This window comes from Sceloporus undulatus, chromosome 1 (genome assembly GCF_019175285.1).
Source record: "Sceloporus undulatus isolate JIND9_A2432 ecotype Alabama chromosome 1, SceUnd_v1.1, whole genome shotgun sequence".
In the NCBI taxonomy this organism is placed as follows: Eukaryota; Metazoa; Chordata; class Lepidosauria; order Squamata; family Phrynosomatidae; genus Sceloporus; species Sceloporus undulatus.
In genome coordinates, this window is record NC_056522.1 from 335,118,254 (window position 1) to 335,136,533 (window position 18,280).

General features: G+C 42.8%; 1 protein-coding gene across 3 annotated transcripts in view; it reads right to left on the reverse strand.

Moving 5' to 3' along the window:
* Positions 1–16,905, reverse strand: part of RALGAPA1 (Ral GTPase activating protein catalytic subunit alpha 1) — a 238,317-nt gene extending 221,412 nt beyond the window's left edge. For all 3 annotated transcript variants that reach the window (XM_042445432.1, XM_042445431.1, XM_042445430.1), the window contains exon 1: positions 16,607–16,905. In XM_042445432.1, the coding sequence (XP_042301366.1) occupies positions 16,607–16,712 (106 nt within the window). In that variant the 5' untranslated portion in view covers positions 16,713–16,905. The remainder of the gene's footprint in view (positions 1–16,606) is intronic.
* Between the last annotated feature and the right edge of the window lie 1,375 nt (positions 16,906–18,280).

Sequence of the window (18,280 nt, forward strand, 5' to 3'; positions counted from 1 at the left end):
AGCCAGGATTGTCTTACCGTCTTTGAAACACTTAGCACACATTCAATCACAATGACTTACGCATTTCCAGCCTAATTTTTAAAAAAACCCTTTTGTATCAAAAGTATCCTAGACAAAACGTTAGCTGGTCCTACAATTCTTATACAATGTAAAAGATTCCCCCTGACATTATGACATTGTTTCCCAAATTAACATTGCAGCATTATTTCCCCTTTGAAAACTCCTCATGTTAATAATTACTTAGATAAACTGAAAGCAGTTCATAAACAGATACACCCGTGGAAAGAAACACACAAAATAAACTCTTTCTAAAGGTTATATGGTCAAACATTCTGTTTATCCCAATTATTCATATCTAAACTTCATTGTTCTGTCTATAAGTCTACATATTTGTCCAATAATAGGGAAAATTGTGACAACATTTCACTACACAGCCAGATATTACATCCCAAACAGTTCAAGACACTCAAAAGGACACCACTAGAAGCTACATTGGTTAATCAAACGATCACAGTCTTCTTACTTCATAATACTGTTTTCCCTCATGCATATGTAAATAATAAGTAAATAATTCTTGTGATTAAACAATCAGAATTTTTAAACTGGATTGAAGCTCCAGAAGCAACTTATTTTATGCAGAAATAATTATTCCAAGTCACAGAACTGTTAAGCAAAAGGCTATTGGACCATGATACCAGGATGGAAAATGTTTCTTGAAATGGAAATACAGTGTACCTCGGGTACGAAATACCAGGTACGAAATTTTCGGATACGAAAACAATCCCTAGGGAAATTATTGTTTCGGGTTCGAATGTTTTTTCGGGTTACGAAAAACTTTTGGTGCCTTTTTCGGCTTTTTCGCACGGAGAATCGCGGCTTTTCCCCCAACTTTTGGTGCTTTTTTCGGCTTTTTTTTCGCACGGAATCGCGGCTTTCCCCCAACTTTTGGTGCTTTTTTTTCGGCTTTTTCGCATGGAATCGCGGCTTTTCCCCATTTAGCGCCTATGGCAATTCGGCTTGACGAAGGCTTTTCGGGTTCCGAACGGTGCCACGGAACGAATTAATTCGTAACCCGAGGCACCACTGTATTCCCTTTAGATTGTCCTTTTCATAAAATTAACATCACTATAAACGAACACACGTATAAGCCATATTATAAATGATCCTAAGTGGGCCTTCCCTTACGCAGGGGATCCATTCCCGATTCCCCCGGTAAGAGGAATTCTGCGTATGCTTGTGCCCTGTTGGAAACACTGGGACACGTGCTTGCCGTGTCTCATGCGCCCTACACTTTATTGTCATGTGACTTCAGTGTAAGCTTGAAGCTGTTTAATGCGCCCGCATATAGCACTGGTGCACTACTGTATATTCATATCAACATCAAACAGTATGTTTTTATGTGATACCACTGGAAATACATTGTAAAATTTTCCGGTTTTCATTCCCCACCTATTCCCCAACAGAACTGTGTAAAGGAAATGTGCCTACAGAGTTATGGTCTTCCTTTACAATCCTATGCATATGTACACAGTGATTAAGCCAACTGATGGGGCTTATTTCTGAGAAAACATGTTCCAAGTAATAGTCCCCAAGGTTCTGAACATAACATTTAAAAGATAGTACCCTAAAGGCCAGCCAGATCCCCATTTGATCTGGGAAGCTTAGCAGGATCAGCTCTAGTTAGATGGAAAACTGCCAACAACTACCAGTGCTGTAGGCTCATTTTGAAGGAACGAACTGACTACTAACCATCTCTAGAATTCCTTGATTAAGAAAATCCTATGAAATTCAGGGGTGATAAGTCAACAGGTGACTTGAAGGTGTGCCACACATGACAACACACACACACACACAAAACATGTTTTACCAGTAATTAAGTCCTCTGACTTACTCCCATATTAAACTGAACAACTATTTTAGTTTTGTTTTTAAACAGTAAATATGTTGCATGCTAATAGCACATTAACTCTGTTAATGCTAAATTATGACTCCTAGCAATTCTACTACTGGAAAAGTTCTTAACTGTAAGGCATGGAGGCCATTTTCTTCCATGGCTAGCTTTCAGTGCCCTTCTTCTTTCACCAGACTCTGGACTTCAACCAGCAAGGAGATCAAGGTTTTTAAGGGGTGCCCTTGAGGACCGATACAGTCAGCTCATTCCACACCCTAATGATTAGTTATATCCAAACCCATGGAGTATTGAAGCTATGCTTTTCTTTATGGCTAGTTGGCCGTCTGACCTACTAAGCAGCTACACTCTTGGGTATGCCCCGCTCTTCAAGTATGTGACCTCCAGCCTGTTCATGGTTACACCACCTGCCTATGAACTTGTTCACCAAATCTGGTACTGTATCTCCACTCCTCTGGTCCATGTGGCATCGCCTTACCTATGTCTCACCTGGACTCTGTGGTAGTCTATGAAAACTAGAATACAGGCCTGACAGACTAAATTTATTAAATATAACACTATTCTATTTCCCAAGACACTGCTAAACGGCTTATGTCAAGCCTTTCCATTTCCTGAATCTAGAGTAAGTTAGAATGTTGTGTGCCTTCAAATCATGTCTGATTTATGGTAAGCCTAAGACAAAACCTATCATGGGTTTTCTTTGCAAGATTTCTTCAGAGGTTTGACATTGCCTGGGCTGGAGCCTGTGCCTGCCCCAGACAACCCAGTGGTTAAGCATAGTAATAATACTATTCTCAGTAAGAACAATATGACCCGGGATACAAAGGTGACCCCAATGTAGGGAGAAAACCTGATGTTTCAACAAGGGTTGTTTCAAGCACCACATCCCATCTGGAGTAGATTTTCTGAAAGCATAAAGGAAAAGAAAAAATTGCCAGATATCTTTGCCTTTTTCATCCAGCAATGTGAGGTGGGTCCATTGATTGCATCCAGGATCCAACACCTAATATATAAATCTGATTGATATCTATACACAAGATCCCAACAGAAATCCATTAGCAGAATTTGGAAACTTATTACTTTAATCTTGTTTCTAGCTCATAATTACATATCCAAAACCAGGCGCTTCTGAGCTGAAACTTAGCCCCACTGCAGAAGTTACTATGTGTTGTCTCAATGATAAAAGGCATCTGGCTAACAGCTATTGGTAGTCAGTATATTGTATGTGGTTCACACTGGTCTTTATTTGATCTGAAAGCCTTTTGTGGTATTTCCCAAAACTGATACTTCCTATGTGACGCTGCAATTATGAAACAATCATTTTATATTCTCTCTATGTTTCTTAACTATTTGAAAACACAATTCTTTTAGTGAACTAACAGTGCATACCAGCAAGAGTCACATTCAAACAAAAACAGCTGACTACCAGTACATTTACCCTACTGAACTGTAACTTCCACTTATTTATCGTTATGTATTAAAATGGAAAATTTAACTACTGCAGAGACTGATAATTATAAATCCTTCCAGTGCATGTTAAAAATCGCCTTCTTTTGGAATATTTTTATTCTTCTTTTGAAAGACAATGGCGTGTTACAGACGCACCAAAGGGTGTGTTCGGGTGAGAAGGGGCGTCACTTCCTGACGCCCCTCAACCCTAGTACGGACCGAGTCTGTCAAAATGGTGGTGCCCATCACACCACGGGGGGGCGCCATTTTGACCGTCGCGGATGCATAGCATCTGGACGTCACATGGCGGAAGGTGACGCCGCGAGTGGCACGACATTTTGGTGCTTCTTTCTGGCTGTGCCCGGGAACCCGCACAGTTTGACCACTGCGGTTCCCGGACGCAGCAACTGGCGGGCAGTGGCAGACCACCCGTTTTGCGCAGTCTGTAACTCGCCAATATGACACAATATTATCCTCAACAGAAAACAGTTTAGACCATGCATACTTTATCTCCCTTTTAACTTTATCTCACTATTATCATGTGATTTTGGCAAAAAGCACTCTAGTCTTACGGATAAGGTAACTTGTGACTCCATAATAATTGAACAAGATGGTGCCTTCTAATGAAATCTCAGGCTATTCAACAGCACAACATCCCAGTAAATAAACATATTTAGATGCATTGGCGGGTTACAACCGCCAAAAATTACGTATTGAATACGTATTAGGGTTAGGAAGGGGCGTGCTTCCGCACCCCCCTAACCCTAATACGTAGTCAATATGTACAAGATGGCGGCGCCCTTTCTACCCTGGCGGCCGCCCCATCTTGCGTATTGGACGCCACAGCCGTCCAGACGCGTCGCGCCGCTGCTGACGTAGCGAGCGCGCCCCTGGCGCCTCGCTACGTCGCAAACCGCGACGCAAAAAGAAGCTCTATTTTGGAGCTTCTTTTTTCGGTCCGCGCGGGGTCGGGCCGTTTTGAAGGCTCCGGCTCCCCTGCACCTTCTGGCGGCGGCGCCAGACCGCCGCAAAGCGGCGGTCTGTACCCCCGCCATTGTGTTCTTTTGATCCGAAAACACGGAGAATCATAGATCATAGAATATACAGCTGTAGAGAATCATAGAATTGTAGAGCTGGAAGAGACCACAAGGGCCACCCAGTTCCAACCCTGCCATGCGGAAATTCTTATAAAACAAGCATGTGACAGATGGCCATCCGCCTCTGTTTAAAGACCTCCGGAAGGAGACTCCTACACACCTCCAGGGAGGAGTGTGTTCCACTGTCGAAACAGCCCTTACTGTCAGGAAGTTCCTCCAAATGTTGAGATGAAATCTTTTCCTGTTAGTTGATCCATTGTTCCGGGTCTGTTCTCTGGAGCAGCAGAAAAACAAGTGCTCCCCTAATATGAACATTCAAATATTTAAACAGGGGTATCATAAAACCTCTTAACCTTCTCCTCCGGTTAAACCCCAGCTCCCTCAGTCATTCCTCATAGGGCCATGGTTTCCAGGCCCTTCACCATTTTAGTCACCCTCCTTGGACACGCTCCAGTTTCTCAACATCCTTTCTGATTGTGGTGCCCAGAACTGGACACAATATTCCAGGTGGGGCCTGACCAAAGCAGAATAGAGTGGCACTATTACTTCCCTTGATCTAGACCGGGGTAGGCAACCCTTTGAGCCGGGGGCGGGTTGCTGTCCAGACAACTGGGAGGCCGAGCCACAAAAAAATATTAAATATTTTTAAAAAAATTAAATAAAAAACTGGGACAAATGTAGGACAACATTTTCAAATGGTGGACACTTTTTTTTTAAAAAAAGTGGAGGACACGCAAAAAAATTTCTGAAAAAGGTTAATATAAATGCATGTTTCTGAGGTGTCTATAGATAATTGCCCCTCTTTCCCCTGCGCGCGAGAGGCCAAAGGCCCCGGTGGCAATCGGAGGCAGGACAGGGCTGGGGCCAGTCCCAAGGCCTCGCCGGGCCGCATCCGGCCCACGGGCCGCAGGTTGCCTACCCCTGACTGACACTTTAGTTTACTGATGCAACTAAAATTGCATTGGCCTTTTTAGTTTGCCGCATCGCACTGTTGACTCATGTTCAACTTGTAGTCTACTTCGGACTCCTAATCCCTTTCACCCGTGTTTTGTTCAGCCAGTGTCCCCCATCTCTATATCTGTGCATTTCATTTTTCCGCCCTAAGTGCAGTACCATACATTTCTCCCTGTTGAAGTTCATTTTGTTAGCTCTTGGCCCGCTTTCTAGTCATTCAGGTAATTTTGAACTTTTGATTCTGTCCCTGGGGTATTTGCACTCTTCCCTAATGGTGTCATCTGCAAATTTGATAATTATGCCCCCAATTCTGTTATCCAAGTCATTGATAAAGATGAATAGCACTGGGCCCAGGACAGAGCCCTGTGGGACCCCACTGGTCACTTCTCTCCAGGATGAAAAGGAGCCATTGTTGAGCACCCTTTGGGTTCGGCCAGTCAACCAATTACAAATTGGTTACAATTACAATCCATGTAACAGTTACTTTGTCTAGCCCACATTTTACAAGCTTGTTTGCAAGAATGTCATGGGGAACCCTGTCAAAGGCCTTATTGAAATCAAGATATACTGTACTATATCCACAGCATTCCCTTCATCTACCATGCTGGTAATTTTATCAAAAAGAGATTACATTTGTCTGGCATGACTTGTTATTCTGAAACCCATGTTGACTTTTTGTGATTATGGAATTGCCTTCTAGATGTTCACAGACTCTCTGTTTAATCATCTGCTCCAGAATCTTTCCTGGTCTAGATGTCAGACTAACTGGACGATAATTGTTGGGATCCTCTTTTTTCCCCTTTTTGAAGATGGGGACAACATTTGCCCTCCTCCTGTCTGCTGGGACTTCTCCTCTCCAGGAGTTATCAAAGATTATTGACAATGGCTCCAATATTACATTTGCCAGTGCTTTTAGTACCCTTGGATGTAGTTTATCTGGTCCTGGAGACTTATATTCATTTAGATTAACCAGATATTCTTGTACTATCTCTTTACTCATTCTGTGTTAAATTTCCCCTATTCTGTCCTCTGCTCCATTTTCCTCAGGTTGAGGACCCTTTGCCTTTTCTGAGAACACTGAGGCAAAGAAGGTGTTAAGTAATTCTGCCTTTTCTCTGTCCTCTGTTAGCATTTTGCCATCTTCTCCACGCAGTGGCCCTACCATTTTCTTCTTCTTCTTTTTGCTGTGGACATATCCAAAAAAGCCATTTTTGTTGTTCTTAACCTCTCTAGCAAGCCTGAGTTCATTCTGCACTTTAGCTTTTCTGACTTTACCCCTACACATGCTAGCTGTTTGATTGAATTCCTTTTTGGTGATTTCCTCCCTTTTTCATTTCTTATACATGTTCCGAGCACATTTCGGTATTTGCTCCTCACCTATTCCCACACCCAGGCATTTTGCTCTGGAAATGGGTTTTGAAATTTCCTGCTTTAAAAATAGTTTGTGAAATATTTTGTGGTTCTATTATGTTAACTACTTTGAAAGGTTGCACCTGAAGAGCAGAAGAGAAATGTTTTAAAAGTAATTTGCTCAGTGATAAAGCCACTTTAGATCTTACTTTGGGAGAAAGGCCAGATATAAATATAATATATAAATAAAATAAATCAAAAACAGGTAACCACCATCCAGCTACAATCAATGTGGCTGGATCCACAGGTGTTTTTCAATCATCAAATGGGCTTCTCCTGATATAGCACATAGAATCATAGAGTTGGAAGAGACCACTAGGGCCCTCCAGTCCAACCCCCTGCCATGCAGGAAATCCAAATCAAAGCATCCCCGACAGATGGCCATCCAGCCTCTTTTTAAAGACATGTTTCTTTTGTGAGAAAACAGAACTGAAATCCAGAGATATACTGCAGGTAGCCTCAGGCATTGTGCAATTTCCTGTTCAACATCTCATACGGAATACTAGCACAAGGCACTGTATCTTGCATAATGTTCTCAAGAGCCTATTAGCACATGGTACTGACATTTCATGCACATCTCAAGATGTATGCTGGTACAAATCCTTGAACAGTGTCTGAAGAGTACAATAGCACAAGGCAATTTGCAATCTACTGCACAAGGTCTCATGAACAAAGATGCATGCTTTGTACAAAGTCTTCCAATAGCTCCTCCACACAGTTTACAGAACAACAACAACACCAGAACTGCCCTCTGGTTTCTACCCAATAAGCTGCTTCTTTAAAACTCAAAATTGAAATGTTAGTATTGAAATCATAGTACAAGGAACAAACTGTGGAGTTTTTTATCTACACATACAAAACAATGCAAATAGATAAATAAACTTGTTTATTTATGGTCAATCATCCACCATTTGAATAAGATTATTATTATTATCATCATCATCATCATCATCATCTTTTATTTATAAAGCGCTGTAAATTTACACAGCCCTGTACATACAGTATTTTTAATTAGACGGTTCCCTGCCCTCAGGCTTACAATCTAAAAAGACACCACACAAAAGGAAAAGGGAGTGGTGGTGGGGAAGGGGATGAGGTCCAGTAGTTCCTCTCTACCTCCAAGGCCTGGACCAAGGCAGGTGGACTGGAGGGAGGGCTTGGCTTCATAATGGATGGTTAATCTTCATCCAGGGAGGCAAGCGACAATTAAGCAAGGCCTGGGAACGCTTCTCTGAACAGGATGGTCTTCAACTCCGTTTTGAAGCTGGTTAAAGAAGGGATGGCTCTTGTTCGCGGGGGAAGAGGGTTCCAGGAGTGAGGGGCAGCGAGTGAAAAGGGGCAAATCCGAGATGGGGCAGAGGAAATCCTGGGCTGGAACAGCAGACTTTGACTACCAGAACAGAGGGCCCGAGTGGGAAGGTGAGGAGAATGAAGGTCCGATAAGTAAGGAGCAGGAGCTTATACTGAATGCGGAAAGGGAGGGGGAGCCAGTGAAGGAATGCCAACACAGGAGAGATACGGTCAGAGCGGTGGGCAGATGTGATAATGCGTGCAGCTGAATGCTGGACAGAGATTAAAGGACGGAGGTGAGAAAGAGGAAGCCCTGCCAGAAGGATGTTACAATAATCAAATCGTGAGATCACTAAGGCATGGACCAGGATAGGAGAAGTAACAATACAAAATAAACCTTAACATTAAGAATTAAATTTTTAACATCCCCAAATGTGACTTAGGCATGTTACAGACCGCCCAAAACGGGCGGTCTCATGCCGCTGCCAGTTGCAGCGCTGAGGAGCCCCAGCATCCAAACCGTGCGGCTCCTCCCCGCCGCAAATAAGAAGTGCCAAAATGGCGCTTCTCTTTGCGGCACAGTGTGGGATGGGCTCCGCCATTTTGTACGGACTAGGTCTGTATTAGGGTTAGGGGCGTCTGGAAGGGACGCCCCTTTCTAACCCTAGTACGGACCCAGTCCGTACTTTATGCCCGTCTGTAACGGGCCATAGAAAGCAGATATTTGTTAGAATCGATGAAATACAGCAATCACATTGTAGCCAGAAGGTAGAGGACCATTTCCAACTCCTTCAAGCCTCTGAACACTGTCGGGTTTTTTTTAATAATAGGAAGGGGTGTTGCCACTCCTGGGGCCTTCAGAACCAGCCATGTTGTGCTTCAAGTGCTCAGATGAGGGTTCAAATCTGGCCCTGATATTCCAAACCAGAATACATCTGCAGTCACTTCTGGTATCTCTGCTGCATTTTTTCTATGGTTTGTAAAGTCTACTGCAGGTGCTGAAGGTGCAATTTGACACCCAAAAGTTTCACGATTGCCAAACCTTAGATTCACTTTGGATTCATGAGGACAACATTTTGTTTCATAAAGACCCTTTGTAAATCTACCATCCAAGATTTCTGAAAGCAGGCAATTAAATTAGCTAGTGATATGATATATTTGTTGTTGTCATGTGCCTTCAAACTGAACTTATCAAGGGATTTTCTTGGCAACATGTGTTAAGAGAGGATTTGCTTTTGCCTTCCTCTGAGGCTGGGAGAGGGTGTGACTAACCCATGGTCACCCAGTGACTTTCCATGGCGGAGCAGGGATTCAAACCCTCGTCCTCAATCATAGTCCAATGCTCAAAACACTATTCCACCATGCTGGATATACCATGATCCAGTACAGTGGTTTGAGCTTTGGACTACAACTCTGGAAATCAGTGTTCGATTCTTGATAAACTATGCAAATCTACTGAGTGACCTTGGATGAGTCACACACTCTCAGCCCCTGAAAACCCTATGATATGTTCACCTTAGGGTTGTCATAAGTCAAAAATGACTTGAAGGCACAAAAGAAACACAGCAACATGATAAAAGCAGATATTATAATACTGAATGGATAAATTATACTGTCACAGTCCTTTTCAATGTATTTCTTATGTTTTTAGACATAAAAAGATATAAAGATGAAGTTGACTGGCGTGCACAAAAATGAATGCTATAAATTTCTTTTTTTCAATTAGTCTCAAAGATTATTATTATTATTAACCTTTATTTATAAAGCGCTGTAAATTTACACAGCGCTGTACATAAATTTTTTAGTTAGACGGTTCCCTGCCCTCAGGCTTACAATCTAAAAAGATGCCACAGGATTCCTTTCCATATTTGACCCTCCATATCCACAGATTCCTTATCCACCAAATCAACCATCCACAGCTTGAAAATATTAAAAAATGTATACATTCCAAAAAGTAAATCTTGATCTTGCCATTTTCTACAAGGGACATAATTTTACTACATCACTTTATTTAATGGGATTTGAGCATCTACAGTTTTTGGTAACCACAGGAAGTCCTGGAACCAAACCCCAGTGGATACCAAGGGGCCACTGTATATTTTTAGCCTGAATCATGAAAACAAGACTGTATCTTTGAATAGTTTATGGATATAGTTTAAGATTTTGTTAATGATAAGGAAACAATGTACTGTACAAGCTGTTGTAGAAGCCCTACATGGCTTAGTTAGTACCTCAATACGTGAAGTATGCAGACTACATCCAGTAATAATAATAATAAAATAATAAAATTTTATTTCTATACCACTATTCCAGCGATCACAGCGGTGTACATCAAAGAGTAGGACAATCAAAACATCAGCATGACAATAATACAAAGTTAACAATTAAGAACAGTAAAAACTAACAACACCCTATACAAGTGGCTGTGTAGAATGGAATACACAAAAACATTGCCAAGGGGAAGAGAATGACCACAAGGCTCACAGGGGGAAAGCCTGGTGGAACAAAAAAGTCTTCAAGTTCTTCTTGAAAGCATCGAGGGAGGTGGAAGTACGGAGCTCATTGGGACAACAATTCCCAGTCAGCATGGACCGTGATCAAAATATGGAATTGTATCCTGAACTATCTGGATGGAACCAAATCAGAGAAGACTGACCTAAAAGAAGACTACTTCCTATATATACTTATTCATGTCTAAAGTTCAGTAGGAGAAGTGCTTTTCCTAGTGCTCCTTAAACCTGAACTCCAAAGCGTAGCCAAAGGACCATTTCAGTAGCACAGCACTGTGGAATGCTCTCCTAGAACAGACTTAGTGCCAGAACAGACTGGCAGGAAGGGACGGCTTAAAGCCACTCCCCGCTGAAGATGCCTTGCAACTGCAGCAAACACACGTCACGGTCCCAAAGGTGCCCTCTGCCGCCAGCCCAAATAGGAGTGGGAAAGATCTGGTCCCATTTGAGCCAGGTTTGGGTCACCTTAAGCAGCCCTGGCATAACTTCCAGGCACTCCGACAGTATGTGGGTTAAAACGCCATGACCCCGACAGCATCTGGAAGCCTCTCCCATGTAATTGGCTGGGTGTCTTCAGGGCATGTGGCATTAAAACACCACACCACCGAAGCCACACAGAAGATGACTTTTGCGGCTGGTCTGTTTCAGCCCATACCTAGTACACATTCAACCAACTAAGACATTTGAACTAATTCTTCCAGACCTTTTAAATATTTCATTAATCATTTAAGATGGTTACTGCCAGTTTGTTTTGTTTGAGCTCATTTATGTAATTGGCTTTCACTGGCCCTAACATTTGTTTTAGTCTTTTGTGTTAGGAGTTTATCATGTTGTTAATTTTTTTTAAATGTCGTATTTTTATGTCTCTTACAGATTATTTTATAAAATGATGTTCAAATGTAACAAATAAAGGTTGTATATGCAATTTTCATGACATCAATTTTGTTTGCACACATGTACATTTTATAGATAGAATTTATGCTGACAGTATGTCAATCAGGTCTGTTTGGTTTTTTTCATGTCATCATAAAATGTTGTACCACAGTACCCTCACCAGAGATTTTGACCTCTGCAAAATAAGTGTTTTTAACTTTTATATTAAAACATGTGGCACAATACACTTATTAACATGAGAATAACTATCAGGTATACAGAAAAGGCAAAATACACAAACTTCTATGAACAATCTAAGAGTCAAACAGTTCAGAAAAAGGGGCGGTAGCAATGGTAATGTTTTATTACAAAACTGCATTCAGCATTCATATTAGGAGTGATTTAAATGGTTTAATTACCTGTTAATTTAAAGATAAGGCCACATAATTTACCCATTAAATGAGTTCCTTAAGCAGGACACACAGATAACAACTACCATCATAAATGTAATTGAAATATATTTGTGAAAATTTGCAGATTATGCCACCAATGACATAAAATAAGGGGAAAGCAAAGACAAGTACCAGCAAAGCTAATTTTAGGAACTGGGGAAAATACATTGACAAATATTCTATCTCCAAATGAACTCAGAATGAAGTAGCACTGAACATTACATTCACTAATAACAAAGGAATTATTTCAGTGAAGTACATTTAGAAAGCATCCTTAATCTGACTATATGGAAATCTGTACTTGGATACCTTTCATGGACAGTTATGGAATCTTATTTAACAATAAGAAAGAAAAGAAAACATTACTGTATTGACACAACATTGTAGGGAATGGCTGTAGCTGAGTGGCAGAAAATATGTTCTACGTACAAAATCTTCTACTATCTCCAGATAGGCCTAGGAAAGACTAGTGTCAGAATCCCTGGGAGAGGCACTGCTTGTCTGTGTAAACAATACTGAACTATATGTACCCAGTGATATGGAGCAGAAAATTTTCAGGCAACCTTCTAATGCTTGGGTTTTTTAGTGGAAAATTTTGTTTTCTATAAAATACTGCTTCATAAAATTTATTAGGAACAATGAATTGATGCTTACATAAAGTCATTATACAGTCATGCAACTAATTCTAAAGACAGTACCAGTGAAAACAGGAGTGCCTCAATGGAAAAAGCTAAACCGTGTTGTAAGTGGATGAGAGGACAACCAAAGCATATCATGCACTGATTATTGGGTATGTTCAAATTAGCATCAGCAGTTTTCACTGTCTTTCCCTCTCATATTAATAAATGAACACAGGTTGATCCAAAAAATTAAAGAGAAATATTCTAATAAAAACAATGTCCACATAAAGGTTTCAAATTATCTGAATATGACAAACTACATGGGGGAGCACATGCAATGAATACTTCAGTATTTATGAGCCATGACAACATACAAGTTTTGCTCAGCAAATGTAAGCCAAATGAATATTCTAATCTCGACCACGCACCATTTTTAGAGCAGTGGAAATTTTTCTATTTCAGAATTTCCTGAAAAACCATATAACTGGATATACCAAAGGTATATCAGAATATATGCTACAGATGCATAACTCCTTACCTCAAGGCAGAGACTCAGACTAGATAATTCACACATACATACACACTTGTTTGGCTCTGTAATATACAGAATTTATTACAATGTGTCTCCAATTCCCCTTCTTGCAAAATACTGTGGCAATTTAAAGATTAATGCATTCATTAAGGTGTAAGATTTAATAGCAATGTGAACTCTAGTCCAAGAAGGCTCATACCATAACAAATGCCTTTAAGGTGCCATAAACCTCTATAAATGTTGTTACAAAAAACTAATACTCTTCTAAACAAGGTTATTAACACATACTTTAAAAAAAATGGACTATGAAAACAGAGTGGGGAGAGCAAAGGAGTTAACACTGAAATATAATCTCGCTGAAAGGACCTATCCTAGTGGCCACTTTCTAGTCTTTACTTAGTGGGTGGTAAAATGTACAAGCAGAAATGCAACTCATTTCCCAGGAGCAGACTCTCCCTGAGACACTCTTGAGGTCAGGACAAGAAAACAAACTGCAGAGATGGCATGTTTTCTCTTGTGTTTGTGAAACATTACACCAAACTATGCAAAACAGGGCCTTCAATGCCATGCCCAAAACATGAACCAAAAATACATGAACCAAATATCCTTCCCAACAGGAATCCATGCTTAGGTTTATCTAAAGTCAATAGTCCCTTAAATGTCCCTTAGTGATCCCCCTGCCCTATGGAAACAATGGTTTCCTGGCACATCTCACACATTATAACACTACCTAACCTCCCAACCTCACACAGGCTCTGTTGGCCAGTTCATCACATCATCTCTTTGGTTCCCACACTACATCCCAATAATCATTCATATGGTTATCTACTAACCTTGACTTTAAGCAACTTTTATTGTTGGTATCTGCCTTCAAGTCGATCTCAACTCATGGCAACCCTGTGCGTGAGATACCTCCAAGACTACCTGTCCTCCACTGTTCTGCTTAGGCCCTGAAAACTCATACCTGTCACCTCCTTAATAGAGTCCATCCATCTCTTTCTTGGGAGGTTTTTAAAGAGGCTGGATGGCCATCTGTTGGGGGTACTTTGATTGTGTATTCCTGTATGGCAAGGGTTTCGACCTGATGGCCCTTGAGGTCTCTTCCAACTCGATGATTCTATGATCTAGCACATGGCCTTCCTCTCCTTCTGCATCCCTCCACCTTTCCTAGCATTACTGTCTTTTCCAACAAGTCGCAGCTTCTCATGATTAGGCAACGTCTTTGTCCCCCAACACCATCCTTGACAATGCCACACTGTCCACAGCCACAAAGTTTTGCATACCTATGGCCATTCCCACACACAGACTGCTATATAGATCTACTCCTGGGCTTCCCATCCCAACCCATACATTTGAGAAATTAGGCTCAAGTCCAGGAAAGCTCATGCTACCAGTTACTTTCTTTTAGTTAGTCTCTGGACCCTCCATGCACCTGAAGTAGGTTGCTCAAATCTAGGAAAGCCAGGGTGACCAGATATTATAACCACAAAGAAGGACAAGGCACCATCAAGTATAGTACACATTCAAGAAAAATGTAGGGCACTGCAAAACAAAAGTTGATATCACTAATGCAAATGTAAACTCATGCTTCCTAGCAATGCTCAAAGTGGAGGACATTTTGAAATCCCTCCAGGACAAAATGCTGAAATGTAGGATATGTCCTGCAAAAGGAGGATTTCTGGTCAGCTTAAGAAAAGCTCATGCTACAAGCTTCTCTCTTTCAGTGAGCTTCTGGATGTTCCACCTCAGCCCATGCATCTGAGGAAGTAGGGTTGAGTCCAGGAAAGCTCATGCCACCAATGTGAAGTTGAAGGCTTTCATGGCCGGCATTCATAGTTTTTGTGGGTTTTTTGGGCTATGTGTCCATGTTCTAGAAGAGTTTATTCCTGGCGATTCACCACCAGCTGTGGCAGGCATCTTCTAGAACATGGCCTCACAGCCCGAAAAACCCACAAAAAAAAACATGCTACCAACTTCTTTCTTCCAGTGAGTCTCTGGACCCTTTACTCCAAATATCCATCTGAGGAAGTAGACTCAAGTCTAGGAAAGCTCAGGCTACCACCTTGTATCTTTTAGTCAGTCTCAAAGGTGCTGTGCAATCCCTTTGCGTAATGAATTTGTTGAAACATTTTTTAAAGTAGGGATGCACACCTTTGGTGAGCATGTGACGCACTTTAATCCCCTTGGGACTCTTTGCATGCTCCTTCCCACAGCGGTAGATTTAAAAGATATAGCCGTGTTAGTCTGCAGAATCAGTGTGTGGAGAGATCTTGTCTACTTCTCAGGCCTGTTACAGACAGGCCAAAATAAAGCTGCTTCAAGTCACTTTGGAGGTATGGTATTTCAATGATGCATAACTCCTACAAGTCCAAAAGCCACACTAAAGCTGCACTCCAGTCCTTAGGACTGGAGCGTGGCTTTGGTGTGGCTTTTGGACTCTTAGAACGCATGCATCATTGAAATACCATACCTCCAAAGTGACTCGAAGCAGCTTTATTTTGGCCTGTCTGTAACAGGCCTCAGCTGCATTTGGATGGAGAGGAAGCAGACATGTAAGTCTAGAAAAGCCCATGCTGCCAACTTCTTTCTTTCAGTGAGTCTCAAAGGTGTTCCAAGACCTCTTTGCACACATTCTCCTCTCTCTAAACTCTGCTTTGCTTTGCCTTCTTGCCTTTCTTGTTTCTATACAATCTATTTCAAAAGATATTGGTAAATCAATACAAGCTTCATAGATTTTTTTTCTCTGGGCTAAACATGCAGCAGCCTTTTAAATGGTGTGCAGCCCCTACTGACTTACCTCCAAAGAATGAATGATCTGGAGAGATCTTGCAGCACCTTTGAGACTAACTGAGAGAAAGAAAGCTGGCAGCATGAGCTTTGTCCAGAGGAGGAGAGCCAAGTGCTTCCCTGGAAGGCTCCTCCACCGCCCTGCTTTCTTAAAACTGTTAAAGGAGGCCATAGAGTTGTGCTGGAGGACCTAGATATTCCTAGGGAGGACATGCCATGTATACTTGACTATAAGTCGACCTCACGTATAAGTCGGGGGGAGTTTGGGGCCAACATTGTGGACCTTTATATGTGGATAAGCAGAGGGTAAAACTTAGGGGCAGGTTCAAGGGATGTAAATGAGGAAGCAAAGGAAACGATGCCAAAGAACATACAAAATTCTAGAGACATAACTCTGTGCTCACTTTAAAGGCTGGATGGAGGAGGGACGCTTCCAGGACAAACGGCTCTCTTGCTTTCGCCAGGGACCTTCCCTTTTGCTAAGGAAGAGCGCCTGCATTGACCCACGGAGGAGAAAGGAGGCGACTCAGGTTTTGGGGGTCAATTTTCTGACCTAAGCTTCTAGACTTACAGATGAGTAAAACCAGTGAATTATCAGATGCCAGAGCCTCAGATGCGGAGAAGCTCCCTCCCTCCCTCCCTCCCTCCCTCCCTCCTCGGAAGGAAGAGAGAGAGAGAGAGGGCCCTTTCCCCTCCACGGGCCTCCCTCCCTTCCCCTCTCACCGATGACGACGCGGAGGTGCTTGAGGCGGGTGAGCGGGTCCTTGCGGGTGTCCAGCACCTTCTGCGTGGATTTCCGCACATCGCCGTGGGGCTTCTTGGAGAACATCCCGCCCGCGGGGCCCCGGGCTGCTCCCGCCTCCTCCTCCTCCTCCGGCGGCGGGCTGCCAAGGAAGGAGGGCTCCCTACATAGCCAGCGGCGCCCTCGCAAGCCACCCCCAGAAGCAGCAGCAGAAGCAGCCGCCGCCTTCGCTCCTTTCCCCACAGCGCTGCTTCTCCTCCTCTTTCTTTCCCTCCCTTCCTCCCGCTCTGGCTCGGCTGTTTCACGACAGCCGTCAAGCGCGGATGCCTCGGTCGCCGTGGCAACCGCCGTCGCTGCGACGTCATCGCTCTGCGACTCGGGAGAAGGAGGGCGGGGCCAGCGGGCTCTTGCTCTCTTTGGTCCCAAACACACTAATCTCCGGCTTTTGGACCCCTGTAACGGCCCTGGCTCAAGGCTAGGGGAGCCTGGCTGGGGAGGACGCAGTTCTGTGAGGCCTTTCGCCTTCTCTGCCAGAGAGAGAGCTCTAGTGCCGCAGGGAACTACAGCTCCCAGGATTCCCCAGCACTGAGCCAGGGCAGTTAAAGCGGTCTCAGACTGGATTATTTCTGCAGTGTGTTTTGGAGCTTTCTGACTGAGGGAGGTTTTTTGCAACCGCACTGCAGAAATAATCCGGTTTGACACCACTTTAACTGCCATGGCTCCATGGGTTCTGGGAATGGTAGTTTGCGGTGGCCCCAGAGCTCTCTGACAGAGAAGGCTGCATCTCTCACAAAACTACAGTTCCCAGAATTCCCTAGCATTCAGCCAAGGCAGTTAAAGCGGTCTCAAACTGCATTATTTCTTGCAGTGTGTTTCGGACCTTAGTCTGGAAAATGAGAATGTGAAGGGATCTTGTTGCATCTTGGAGGCGATGATACCATCAGCCTTGGAAGCCTGGGTTCCTTCTGCAGTGTGGCTGCAGCCTCAGTCCTGGTTGTTGTGGGTGTGTTTCTAAAGCGCAGAGGAAAGTGACACCTGGACCGAGATGAAATGTTGATTAAGCAAAGGGTGGGAATTATAAGGAGTCAGTGTTAACTCCTTGAAAGTAGAACTTCAAAGACATATAGCAATGGGAAATAGTGTGTCTACTAAAGGGATCTTTTAGCACCTTGGATTCTAACTGAAAGAAAGAAGGCGGTAGCCTCAGTTTCGGTAGACTTGAGGCTGCATCCACGCAGAAGCAATGATCCAGTCTGGCACCACTTCAGCTGCTATGGCTCAGTACTATAGTTTGTCATGGCACTGGAGCTCTCTGACAGATGGTTAACTATCTCACAAAACTACAATGCTATGTTCTTTCCGTTAGCCTCGAAGGCGCTACAAAATTCCTTTGCATCCATGAAAGTAAAACACTTTTGTGAAGAGATTAATTGTGTCCTGTCATGGCCCCTTAAAACCTAACAAGTTTTATTTGTCAGACACTTTCCTCCGCAAGACTCTTGTTTTAGTACGATTCATGGAGTACAGCTTGTAGAAATGCATCCTGGGGTTTGAAAAACAAAAAGATATTCCTTATGATGCCTGTAATCAGAAATTGTAGGGATTTTGAAGCAGAACGATTGTCAGGCTAAGGTCATGAACAGGAAACATTTGAG